The sequence below is a fragment of the Lissotriton vulgaris genome, chromosome 9, assembly GCF_964263255.1.
Source record: "Lissotriton vulgaris chromosome 9, aLisVul1.2, whole genome shotgun sequence".
Taxonomy (NCBI): domain Eukaryota; kingdom Metazoa; phylum Chordata; class Amphibia; order Caudata; family Salamandridae; genus Lissotriton; species Lissotriton vulgaris.
The window spans coordinates 897,448,862-897,461,551 of record NC_141697.1 but is presented as its reverse complement, the minus strand read 5'-3'; the positions used below and the strand labels follow the sequence as shown (position 1 = coordinate 897,461,551).

The 12,690-nt window shown below is 49.9% G+C and overlaps 1 protein-coding gene across 1 annotated transcript in view; it reads left to right on the top strand.

Annotated features, from left to right (window-relative positions):
• LOC147692462 (uncharacterized) overlaps window positions 1–12,690 on the top strand; it is a 544,708-nt gene that overhangs the window by 507,109 nt on the left and 24,909 nt on the right. The window contains exon 10 of the mRNA XM_086936792.1: window positions 12,431–12,596. Coding sequence (XP_086792918.1) covers window positions 12,431–12,596 — 166 coding nt within the window. The remainder of the gene's footprint in view (window positions 1–12,430; window positions 12,597–12,690) is intronic.

Below are 12,690 nucleotides of genomic sequence, written 5' to 3'. Positions count from 1 at the left end.
GTTAGTGCAGGAGGGGAGAGCAAATCATGGAGATCCGGGCTTTCAGTAACAGTAGGGAGTGGAGTTCCCCACGGTCCAGGCGCTCTTTCGTAAAGGCAATCTCATGTAGGTTCCTGCCTGCGATCCAATATGATAGCCACTGTAGCTGGCTGGCATAATAATAGCTCCTGAAATCCGGTACCCCAAGTCTCCCCAGCCTGGTTCCCAATTGGAGTTTAAGCAGACTGATGCATCTACGACCAATGCCCCAAATAAGGTTGATCAAGAGTATTGATTGAATTAAAAATGTGTTGGGGAAGTATCACTGGTATATTCACAAAATAGTACAATAAGTGGGGGAGCATAATCATTTTAGAAATAGCAACTCTGCCCATTACGGACAGTGGTAGTGAAGTCCAGAATCCCACGCTACCGCGGAGTCGTGTAATGGCGCGTTTGATGTTCCCATCTATTTGGTCTTCAGGCTTCCTATATACTTGTATGCCCAGATATTTAAAAGAAACGGGGGCTATTGGAATTGGGTACGTTCCAAAAATGATATGAGAGGATTGCAGGCCTTCCCTAAAGAAGAATCCAACCGATTTTCCAGGATTACTCTCTAGGCCCGACACTTTTTCAAATTGCTGCAAGATATCGGAGATTGCCGTGTGATCTGCCTCTAGGTCAGGTAAGTATATCATGATATCATCAGCGTAAATAGATATCAAATGGTGAGTCCCCCCCTACTGGGATGCCCATCCGTTCCATGGTGCCCCGTAGTGCCAACGCAAGAGGTTCCAGTACCAGCACGAATAAGATCGGGGATAAGGGGCAGCCTTGTCGGGTGCCTCTGTGCACTGTGTAGCGCTCAGAGACATGCCGTGTGTGCCCTAGCCGTAGGGTTAGTATACAATAAGCGTATCCAGATATGAAGGTGTCCGGGAAACTGAACCGTTTCAGCAATTCAAACGTGAAAGACCAGGACAGAGAGTCAAATGCTTGTTTCAGATCAAGCGCTATGCAGCCCGCCCACGGGAGGTCCTTATGCGAAGCCGACATCAAGGCATGTAATCTACGTGTGTTCAATGAGGTACTACGCCTTGGAAGGAAACCGCATTGGTCCTGATGTATAAGTTTAGTGAGGTGAGATTGAATGCGCATGGCCAGGGCCTTGCTAAAAATCTTGTATTCCGTCGAGAGCAAGGAGAGAGGTCTATAATTCGCCATGCCTAGAGTATCTCTGCCAGGCTTAGGTATGGATGTAACCATGGCATGCATGGTTGATTCCGGTAATTGTCCTTCCTCGAACGCCACTTTGTACACCTTCTCAAGAACCGGTACAAGGGTATCCGAATAGGTCGAGTAGAACTCTACCGGTAACCCATCCATACCGGGTGTTTTTTTACGATTAAGGCTCTTGATCGCAGCGCGTATCTCGTGCTGTGTAATAGGGCCCTCAAGCGTCTTTTGTGTGTCATCCGACAGGACCGGGAAGGGGAGATTGTCCAGGAATTCGGCAATTTGTACTGGGTCCTCCAGGCCTATGGGCACATAAAGGCCACTCAGATGGGCATAAAAGGCTTGATTCACCTCTACTTGCGTACAGACCAAGGTACCCGTCAGGTCACGTATTTGGATTATGGTCGATGGGTCTGGCTGATCACATACTAACCTGGCCAATAGTGTGCCAGACGTATCGGCTTCCGTGTGTTGACGACGTAAATATTCCTTGTAATCTATCGTCCGCAGTGTTTCTAAAATCTCAGCATGGTCAATGTACCCAATCTGTAGGTCTCCCTTCTTCCCAGGATCAAGACTTGCCTCCCTCTCCAGGGCCTTCAACCGGTCTTCCACCTCGCAGAGGTTCTTATGGATCTCCTGCCTAGCCCCTACCAATTGTCCTATTGCTGCACCCCTGATCACGACTTTCATGGCATCCCAAACCACCTGGTCCGAAGAAGCAGAATTCCAGTTCACTCTAAAATAATCAGTGAGAACAACAGACCGGGATGCACAAAAGGGGGGATCCTCTAGTAGAGAGGGGTTAAGTCTCCAGGTAGGCACCGGAGTCGGCACCCTATCCCAGAGGAGTGTTAGAGTTAAGGGTCTGTGGTCGGAGAACGTTTTTGCCTAATATTCTGATTTCTCCACTTTGGTAATTATCGAACTGGAACACAGGAACCGATCAATTCTAGTGTGTAAATTATGCAGGGGAGAATAAAAAGAATATTCTTTATGGGTTGGATATAACACCCGCCATGTATATGATACCATCCAACCCTCAACCCAGGAAGCAAAGAGGTCAGTCAACTTGGTCACTCCAGCGGCCTGTAGGGGGGTGTGTGACCTGTCCATACTCAAATCTAAGACCCCATTCCAATCTCCTAACACCCAGGGTATCTCGACCCACTCTGAATGTGCCAAACCTAGTTTGTGTACAAACTTATCCTGATCATAATTCGGTGCGTATACACTTCCCAAGACTATCAACTTCCCGTCCAGTGTTCCTTTCACTAAGATGTACCTGCTTTGGTCATCCACCCTCCTCTCCATCTCCACAAATGGTATCCTGTGACGGACCCATATGGTTGCTCCTCTAGAAAAGGCAGAGTATGTCATGGAGTAGATCGTACCTCTCCATTTTTTCCTCAATTTCTGTGACTCCGAGTCAGTAAGATGGGACTCCTGAAGGAATGCAATCTGTGTGCGGTGTCTAAGGAGGAATGAGTGGATTCGATGACGTTTTTGAATTGCCCCCAAATCTCACACATTCCAGGTGAGAAATTATGTCCCTGCAATCTCAACCATGTGTGTCTTCTATCACGTGTAAGAATAACTGTAGCCCTATTGCATTATCCACTGTATGCAGCGACCAGGAATCCCTATACCCCGAAACCAAATCTAAAACCCAACCAAACTCTGCACAGCATTTAAGCAATGCTGGGCCGAACATTAGAATAACAAACTTTTCATTCCAAATTATGGTGCATACGCCATTGGGGGGTGGCCAAGCTTTAGCACCGTCGTTTCATTGTTCATGTTCAGCTCTGCTTGCTCAACATCAGATCATCCAGGGGAACAAGGATATATGATCACAAGTGGTAAGTGTTGGACTTGGCCCTTCTGGCAGATTCACCCCTAAACTTTTTTCTTTTTGAATGTGAATTGGTGGTAGTGATTTTTCGTTTCTGCGCACTTTCACTGTGTCCCAGTGGAAAGTGCGTGCGCACTCTGAATGCGTGTAGTAAGTTTGGCCTGCCCTCCCATAGGAATGCATGGGGAATTTGTGTCCCTGGTAGTTTCTTATGCGTGAGGTGTGCAGGCTCAAGTTTGGTATGTGCGGTCTCGTGTGATTGAATGCTGCGCAATGATATGTGCGGCGTGTATGTGTCTAGTGTGGAAGTGCCACTTCTAGACATGGCTGTGCGTGTGTAGAGAGTGTGCTGGCACGGAATTGGATGGAGCTGGCTGGTGAGCCTGGCTCCAGGAGTCTGGATGGGTCTGCCCGGTGGCGAGTGTGGAGATTAGCATGATGATGGTCTGGAGGAGTGCACCTGGGTCCTAAATAGGGCTGGGCTTTCCCCACACAATGCTGGCTCCGCCCCCTGTGGTGTGACTGATGACCCTAGCCCTGCCAGTGAATAGAGTGAGGGGCTGAGCACATCAAGGGTGCTCCCAGACCAGCTGCAACTGTTTTTTCCCCTCACCCTGAAGCCAGACAAAGGGAAAAGGTGTATAAAAGAGGGTCTGTGACCCCTGGAAAATGTTCTCTTCCTGGATCCATTTCTGGAGGGGGGCTGCTGCTGGGCGCCAGGAGGACCGCCACTTGGACTGCCACTTGGACTGCCTCCCTGCCTGGAGGCCCAGTGAGCTGGCTCTGGGCCCAGCATTTCCCACCTGCTTGCCTAAAAGAACTTTGCTGGACTTTGGTTCCTTATAGCGCTTGGGAGCGCTTCATTTCTGCCCTAGCGCCGAGAGCGCTTTACTTTCACCCCTAGCGCCTGGGAGCGCTTTATTTTATTTATTGCGCTTGAGAGTGCTTTGTTTGCCAAGCCGGTGCCAACTCGGCATCCCAGGATTGCTGAGCCTATCGAGTGCCCACCTCGATTTATTGGTTATTTTAAACCAGCCGGTGCACACCCAGCATTTGCTGCTCTGTCCCCCCCTGCCGTGCCGCCGCGCTGCTTGCAATGACCCGGAAGCGCCCTCCAGAAACCCGGAAGTCCCGCCCTCGGGACCGCGGCGTGAGGAGCAGAGGGGCTGCAGGCACAGGCGGGGCTCCGGTGTCGTGGAGAACCCCGCGCTGCCCAAAGGAGAGCCCAGCAGCGAGAAGAGAGGCAGCAGAAGGTGCAGGCGGGGCTCCGTTGTCAGGAGGAGAGCCCCGCTGCCCAGGAGAGAGAGCCGCCGCAGAGCACTGAGACGAGACCGGTGAGTGCGTTCAAACGAGAGGGGGGACGTCGGGGCACATTGCCGGTGCCTGCCCCCCCTCCTTGCGAGGCCGGTGGTGCTGAGAGGCCCGTGGGGCCTCCCTTGATTCTGAGTCCCCCGTGCGGGACTCCCAACAACCTAAGGGCACTCTTGGTTGGCCCACCAGGGCCCTGAGGGCATATCTTGGCCTACTAGTCCCCCGAGAGGGACTTACCCCCCACCAAGGTGGCAATCCGTTCTTTAGAGCCTCAGAGGCTTCAACGCAAAGGGGCATTTCTTGGTGATTAAGAGCTGGCAAGGCTCTAGGGGGCAATCAGCTTGTTGTTTACGAGCCCTGAGAGTCTCACAGCCCCCATTGTGCATTTTGAGCCCAGCAAGGCTCCAAGGGGCCAGTCCTTTGTTTAGGGTCCAGAGGGGCCCAGGGGACGGTCAGTGGCGCAGAGCCTGTGAGGCTCCAACGTGTTGGCCCCATCCTTGCTCTACAGCTGCCCAGCACTTAGTGGGCAGCTGCTACGTTTAGGCCCCCCTGACTTTGGGACACAGGGCGTCCTAGACCCAACAAGGCCAGAGGGCCTAGGGAAAGTCACAGGTGGTGACTTTTGTGAGTTGGCGCAATTTTGTTTTCCTTCCTTACACCTCTGAATGTGTTTTTATGCGTCATGTGCCTTGTTCTCACACCGCTGAATGTAGGTTCTGCATCATGTGTTTTCCTTCCCTACACCTCTGAATGTGTTGTGATGCATCATGTGTAATGTGCCTATACCCCTACATGTATAGTGATACTTAGGTGGTTGTTTTTCTCCTAGTACAGGTGTTGCTAGTGAGGTCCTGGTTCCCTGCGTGACATTTTCCTAAAGTGGTTAGGGTTGCGTAGGTGGTTTTTACCTGTTACCAGTAGTGACTGATGGTGTGCTTTATGTCCTATTTTGTGCTACAGTGATTGTTATTATATGTGCTAAGTGTTAATTCTACCCAGTGCTAAGTTCTAATAGTGCCTATTCCTGAGAGTGGTCCAGGTGGCCCTGTCTTGTACATATCCCCTGTAAATTCTGCCCGTGCCTGTTGGCACATTGTAAAATGTGTGTTCTTATCTAATGTGTTTTGGTATAATACAAAGGCTATTTTTATATATAACCTTGTGTGGAGTTTCCTTTGTGGTGGGCCTTGGGTGTTGTTGCTGGGTGCGTGCGCAAACACTTAACCTACATAGCCTCCAAGTTTAGCCATGCTGCTCGCGTCACGTTACCTAGAGGGTGAGCAGGGGTTATCTTGGCGTGTAACTCCCTTGCCCTGACTTAGGAGTGGTGGTCTCTGACTTACTTTGGCACAAGCCCTGGCCAGCCAGGGATCCCATTTCTAACAGTAAGGGAATGGGGGGAAGGTCTACAGGATGAGTGAGTAGTCATATGGAGGGAATGTCTCATTTAGGCTCACCAGCAATACCCAGAACTTGAAGAACAGAATCTAGATGTATATCTCCCCCATCCCACAACAGACATCCAATTTTCAGTGCGTTGTACATACTGGACCATCACAACAATAGCGACTATTGTTACATAAAGGATACCACTCATGTTGACTCCATGTTTCTATATCAAATCGGTCCGCCATCGTCCTCAGTTATCTCCTATATCATCAGCAGCTCTGGGTGTGATAGTGAGAAACAGGACAGCACTGTGATCAGAATCAGAATGAATCGACTGTCCTCTGAGTTGGTCCCGATCTTCCCTGTATCCTCACGGAAGGCTCCTGCTGTCGCTAACGCTCCTAGTTGGTCCTTTTTCTGTTGCTTCCGCGTCGGCCCGAACGTCCACTCCTCCCACCGGGCTCAAGGGACCCTCTCTCCTCCTGGCCGGACTCATCCTCCGGAGCCTGACCGGATCGTCTCTGAGCAGAGTCCTGGCTCTCGTCTAAGTCCATCACCTCCAGCCATTCCTCCACATCTGAGGGACTTTCAAAAAAGTGTGTCTTCTGTTCGTGGATAACCTTCAACCGGGCAGGGACGAGGAGTGCATACTTCAGTCTGGCCCTCTGTAGCCTTCTCTTAACTGGTTGGTACGACGTGCGCTGCTTCTGGACCAAAGTGGTATCATCCGGATATAAGGATACTCTGTGATTTTCAAATTGGATTAGTGACTTCTCTCGAGCCCTCTGCAATAAGACATCACGGTCCTGGTAGTTAAGGATCTTCACTATCAGTGGTCCGGGCGGCCGGCCAGGTCTAGGTTGGCCAGTCTGGATCCTATGTGCTCGGCCCACACAGAAGCATGGAGACAGACCTTCAGTGGCAACATGGTCTCAGAACCATTGCTCCATAAAGTCCGCTGCGCGAGTTCCCTCACATCGTTCTGGCAGGCCTATGATGCGTATATTATTGCGTCGGTGACTCCCCTCCGCATCCTCCAACCGATCCATCAGTGAGTTCACCTGCTGTTGGAGTTGTTGTATGGAGAAAGAGTGGTCCGCCACCGTCGGTGTAAGATCTGCGAGGACGAGGCTCTGGTCCTTCACCTTATCTGCCAATTTGCCATGATCTGCTTTCAAGAGGGACAGATTTGTAGTCAGGGCCCCCGGCTGTTGTTCCATCGCCGCTCTGGATTCTCTTATTTCTTTCAGAATGAAGTCCAACTTGCCTGCAGGCGGTTTCCCACCATTGCCTGTTCCTGCAGCTCAGACGCCCGACACAGCCAGCGCTGTCTCCGGGTCTCCCAGGCTCTCCAGTCCCTTGGCCCCTTTCCTAACCATGACGTCAAGGGGGGGGGGGGGGGGGGGGGGGGGGGGGTGATCTCCGTTCTCTTCCGGATGCTGGCCGCTTCTTTAATAGGAACAGTCTCTAAGATGGCCCCTCACCAGGGCGAGTGATTCTTGGTAACACCGACTGCATCACACCAAGGCAAGAGCGTCCATGTAGTAAGGAGATCAGACAGGAATGAAGGAGCAAGCGCGCGATGACGAAGGAAAGCAAAGCAGGTTCATCTCACAGGGGTTCCGTCAAGCACGGGGCGGTACAACTGCTAGCTCGCCGTCTGTTCCACTCCGTATGCGAGGTCTCTTACTCAGCCACCGCTCGACGGGTACATGGGAAGGGGGGCTGCTACTCCATCCAGCCAGCCATTCTCAAATACACAAACTATCCCCTAATATCCGGGGGGGTCCACCACCACCAAGTCATCGTGTTCAGGCTTCCACTTTCAAGGCTTATGCACTTGCCGTAGCGCGTCCCTTAAACACGAATCACAACAATCTGCCGTAAGGACTTTACCGCTCTGTTTCAGCAAAGCGCGAGCTATCGATCACTCCTCCCGCTCCGGGCAATCTCCCAATGATCAAGCACTCTAACGCCGGCCCCCGATTCACAGCACTTCAGTCAGGGGAATGTTGGCACTCAGATCAGATGAAAATTATGAAGCGCCGTCCACTGTCGATATTCAGGGGGGGGGGGGGGGGGAGTTCTACACTCACCCCTTCCAGAACTCACCGCCACCTCCTAATATTATCTGCCTCGCGTCCCACTGTCTGTGGTGCTCGACCGCCCCCGGAACGGAAAGCAGGCGCCATGGTAGTTCCGGCCCCGCGGCCCGTCTCAGTCACGTAGTGGTCCCCCTCCGAGCCTCGTCATCGTCTCACCAATCCAGCGGCGATGCCTCCTCAGAAGCTCAGCGTCGTCCGGAGTCCCTCGGCTAGCAGATGCGATGGAGCGACCCTATGCCGGCACCTCTCACGGTCGCTTCTGTCTGAACAGTCCGCTTCTCCTCTCACTTCCGCCTATACTCTAGCGCCCGGCTGGCAAACGCGGGGCGCCGCAGCAGGCCTCGTCCCTTCACCATCACGTCTCGGGTCGCTTACAAATATTTCCGATCGTCAGACCTTCCCAGGGGCCTCCGCACCATTCCCGTCGCCTGTGGGCAAATCTAGGCTCCCGCAGAGGCCCAATATCAGGATTTAATCCCCGGGTGACTCCGGAGCTCTATCGGCAGCCGACCACCATCATAGCTGGCTAGCCACGCTCCCCTCCCGCCCAGGTCCCTTTACCTCCCTCCTGCCCACGTCCCTTCACCTCCCTCCTGCCCACGTCCCTTCACCTCCCTCCTGCCCACGTCCCTTCACCTCCCTCCTGCCCACGTCCCTTCACCTCCCTCCTGCCCACGTCCCTTAATCCCCCCTCCAGCTCACCCGTCTCTTAATCCCCCTCCAGCTCACCCGTCTCTTAATCCCCCCTCCAGCTCACGCGTCTCGTAATCCCGCTCCCCATCCCTTAATCACCCCACCCTTAATCCCCCTCCCATCTTCCCCCTCCCTTAACCCCTTGACTGCAGCAGTAATTCCGCCGCGGCGCTCGGGGGGAGGGGGGCAGCACGGCGCCGCCATGCTCGTGATGGAACCACTCTGTCACGAGCCAAGGGCGCGATGCGCTTGTGACGGAGTGGTTCTGTCACGGCCCGCCGCTCAATAGAACGCTCAGCGCAGGCGCGGAATTGATGCCACGCAGGCACGGCGGCCAGGCCGTGACGGAACCACTCCGTCATTAGCACAGCGCGTCCGTGGCTGGTGACGGAGTGGTTCCATCACAAGGTAGAAAAGAAAGTATCGCACCATTGGTTAAGATAACATTGGACAAACATTCCTGATCATCTTTTTGCGATAAATGATATTGGAGTTATTGCCATTTTACATTTTGTATGAAATTTAATATGGTCAATTTATAAAATATCATAAATTATAAAAAATTATAAAAAATATATATTTTTATAAATGAATGGTACATGCATGTCTTCTGTATATGCTTATCAGGTCCGATAATATAATATATTTTCGTGTTCCTAAATTGTTTTTGATTTCAATTTGTTTATATACCCTGATTTAGGAACTATCGTCAGGGGTACCCCCTTTCTTTACAAACGATAACTCAGCAGTGCTAACTTCTGAATGGGTAAACCTTTCCATTCCGAAGCCTCCGGGACCTTCTGCGGCGTACCACAAAGATCATCCCTCAGCCCAACATTGTTCAACAACTACATGGCACCGCTTGCCCACATCGCCCAACTGCATGACCTCAACATCATCTCCCTCGCCGAAGACACCCAGCTGATTCTCTCCCTCACCAAGGACCCCTTCCCACCAAAGCCAACCTCAACTAAGGAATGAAGGCCGTCGCCGAGTGGATGAAGAACAGCCGACTGAAGCTGAACTCGGACAAGACGGAGGTCCTCATCCTCGGCTCCACCCCCTCAGCCTGGGATTACTCCTGGTGGCCGACCACACTGGGAGCAGCACCAACACCCACCGACCACCCACGCAACCTGGGGGTCATCCTAGATTTGCACGCTCCATGACCAAGCAGGTCAACGCCGTTTCGTCCTCCTGCTGCAACACCCTATGTGTGCTCCGCAAGATCTACAGGCGGATCCCCACCGAAACAAGAAGAACGGTCACCCAGGCTAGACTACGCAAACTCCCTCTATGCGGGAGCCTTGGCCAAGCCAAACTTCTGAAATGACTGCAACGCATACAGAACGCTTCTGCATGCCTCACCCTAGACATTCCTCGCCACTGCCATATCTCACCCCACCTGAGAGACCTGCACTGGCTCCCAGTCAACAAGAGGATCACTTTAAACCTCCTCACCCAAGCAAACAAAGCACTCCACAACACCAGACCGGCATACCTAAACAGCCGACTCACTCTCTACACCCTGAACCGCCAGCTCCGCTCCACCGACCTTGCCCTCGCAATAGTCCCCTGCATCCAAAGAGCGACCACCGGCTGAAGATCGTTCTCCTACCTCGCCGCCAAGACCTAGAACTCCCTCCTCATCCTCCTACGGCAGACCCAGGACCTACTAACCTTCAGGAGGCTACTCAAGACCTGGCTGTTTGAGCCGTAGGAGCACCCCCCCCCCCCCTCCTTGAGACCCTCACGGGTGAGTAGTGCGCTTTACAAATGTTCTGATTGATTGATTGAAACATGATACTTCAAGGATATGATAGTAAATGGAAAGGTGCACCGTTTGTAGTCCAAATAAATATCCAATATCTAATCAAAGTTAAAGTGTTTATTTTTTCTCTTATATCCAAATTATAACAACATCCAGCCAACACGTTTCATTCCAATTAAATTTAGAACTTCATCAGGGTTGAAATCCACATGGAAAAAGAGACAAAAGGCACGAATCAAACTTGTATACACATGTAAAACACGAAATAAAACTACTAAATATAATTCTATTTATATATGTGTTTGGTATGACAATATTAGGCGTTACTTGATGTTTGTCTTCAGTAGTAGTTTCTTGTGAATATATGTATTTGTTTCAGTTTTATAGTTTGAATGGTGTGTTATGTCCACATCAGATATATTTGAGTGCCATTTCATACTTTGTTGTCATGTTATTTTATCATTGTTGTCAAGACTGTATATTTAGTAGTTTTATGTAGTTTTATATGGGTCTACATGCTTGATTCAAGCTTTTTGTCTCATTTTCCATGTGGATTTCAGCCCTGATGAAGTTCTAAATGTAATTGGAACAAAACGAGTAGGCTGGATGTTGTTATAATTTGGATATAAGAGAAAAAAACACTTTGTCTTTGATTACACATATTGGATATTTATTTGGACTACAAACCTCTTCATTTACCATTATCTCTGTAAACTGCTGGACAGTGACACCAAACAACGGCACGTACCGGATGAGTAGTGCACAGAACTAGACTCTCTCTGTATATTTTTTTTTAACAAAGTGCTGTCCTATCAGTCCGCCGTTGTTTCAAGTTTTTGTGTTTTACATGATACTTCAAGGCATCAAAAGAAATGTTGATTAAACCAACTTGATGGTCAAGTCAAATTTAATGCAACTTTTGCACAAGTGGCACTTTTTGGAAGCAGCTACTCAGTTGCCCAATGTTTTCCAGGAAGGGTTTATGGTTGCTGGCCACAAGACCATCTTCTGCACTTCTGTGGGGAGGCCTTCTCGGCTGCCCCAGTCTATGGCTGTTGAGCAACAACTTGGTAGCACCACCACAGCTCACAGTGGGGCTGGTGGGCAGAGGTCCAATTGCTGAACTCACAGCGCCAACCAACAAACTTAGGGCGCACGCTTAAGGCACTTGGCCCACAAGTTACGTTCCATCCTGCTTCACAGCACCAAACCCCCAGCTCCACTATAAGGTTTCATGGGTCACGTCCCAGAAAAGTGGCGAAAATGTGTCCTAGGAAGACAGCAACACCTATGCTGCTGCGCGGCTGGCTTCCGGCAACTTCGCAGGATAAGTGAGGGTGATTGACACCAGAATGGAGCCTCATTAGAGTATTTATTCAATTTTGGAACCTAAACCACACCCGAGGAAATCAATGTTAAATATTGAGGGAAACCAACAAATTTTACTTTTGCATGAGAAAATCAACGTTGAATGCCCAGCGAGGCCACTAATACAGGATGCAGGAGGAGATTTGTAATGTCAGAGGTAGTGCGGGAAGATCAATGTTGGATGTTTATCAAAACTCCCATTGTCTCAAAGACTGAAAAAGATGCCGGAAGAGGAATGTTGCATGTTTTGGGTTTATTTTCAAGACATTAATCTTGTTTTTTTTTTTTTATACTGAAGATCTCAATAGCCACATGAATGCATGTTTTTCTAAGACGTTTCTGGCATATTATGGTTTTATTTATCATTTCACTATTTTTGTGCTATCTCTCTCTCTCTCTCTCTCTCTCTCATTCATATAAATATATATATATAATATATATATATATATATATATATATATATATATATATATATATATATATATATATATATATATATATATAATCTCAAAACAAAGTGTTTTCTCTTTTCTTTCACAAGCACAAAATAATGCCTTGAAGGTAAAGGATGTACTGTTTTCAAATCTGTTCTGGCCTCTATCTATTTTGGGGTGAGATAACTCCAATGAGTCACATGGACGAAAATTGCGACTGAATGACGACTAATTCATGTCTCAAGTGTAAAATGGCTTATTCTTTTTCATTTCGCTCCGTGTACAGATTACTTTAGCCCCACAAAGAGGTTCCCCCACGCTCCGATTAGCCCTGCCAAAAGCCTAGAGCAGTCCTTGGAAGCCAAAAGCCTGCCAGCAACGCCGGTGGCACACCCGCAATCCAACGCCAAACGAAGGAGGAGCAAACGACAGGAGTCCAAGCGAGTTCAGAGGTGAGAGGGTAGGTGCTCTTCAGAGGTCATAGTCTGTGTGATTGTGGTCAAATGTATTTAGGAGTATATGATTGAGTGAACAGGCAAGTGTCTG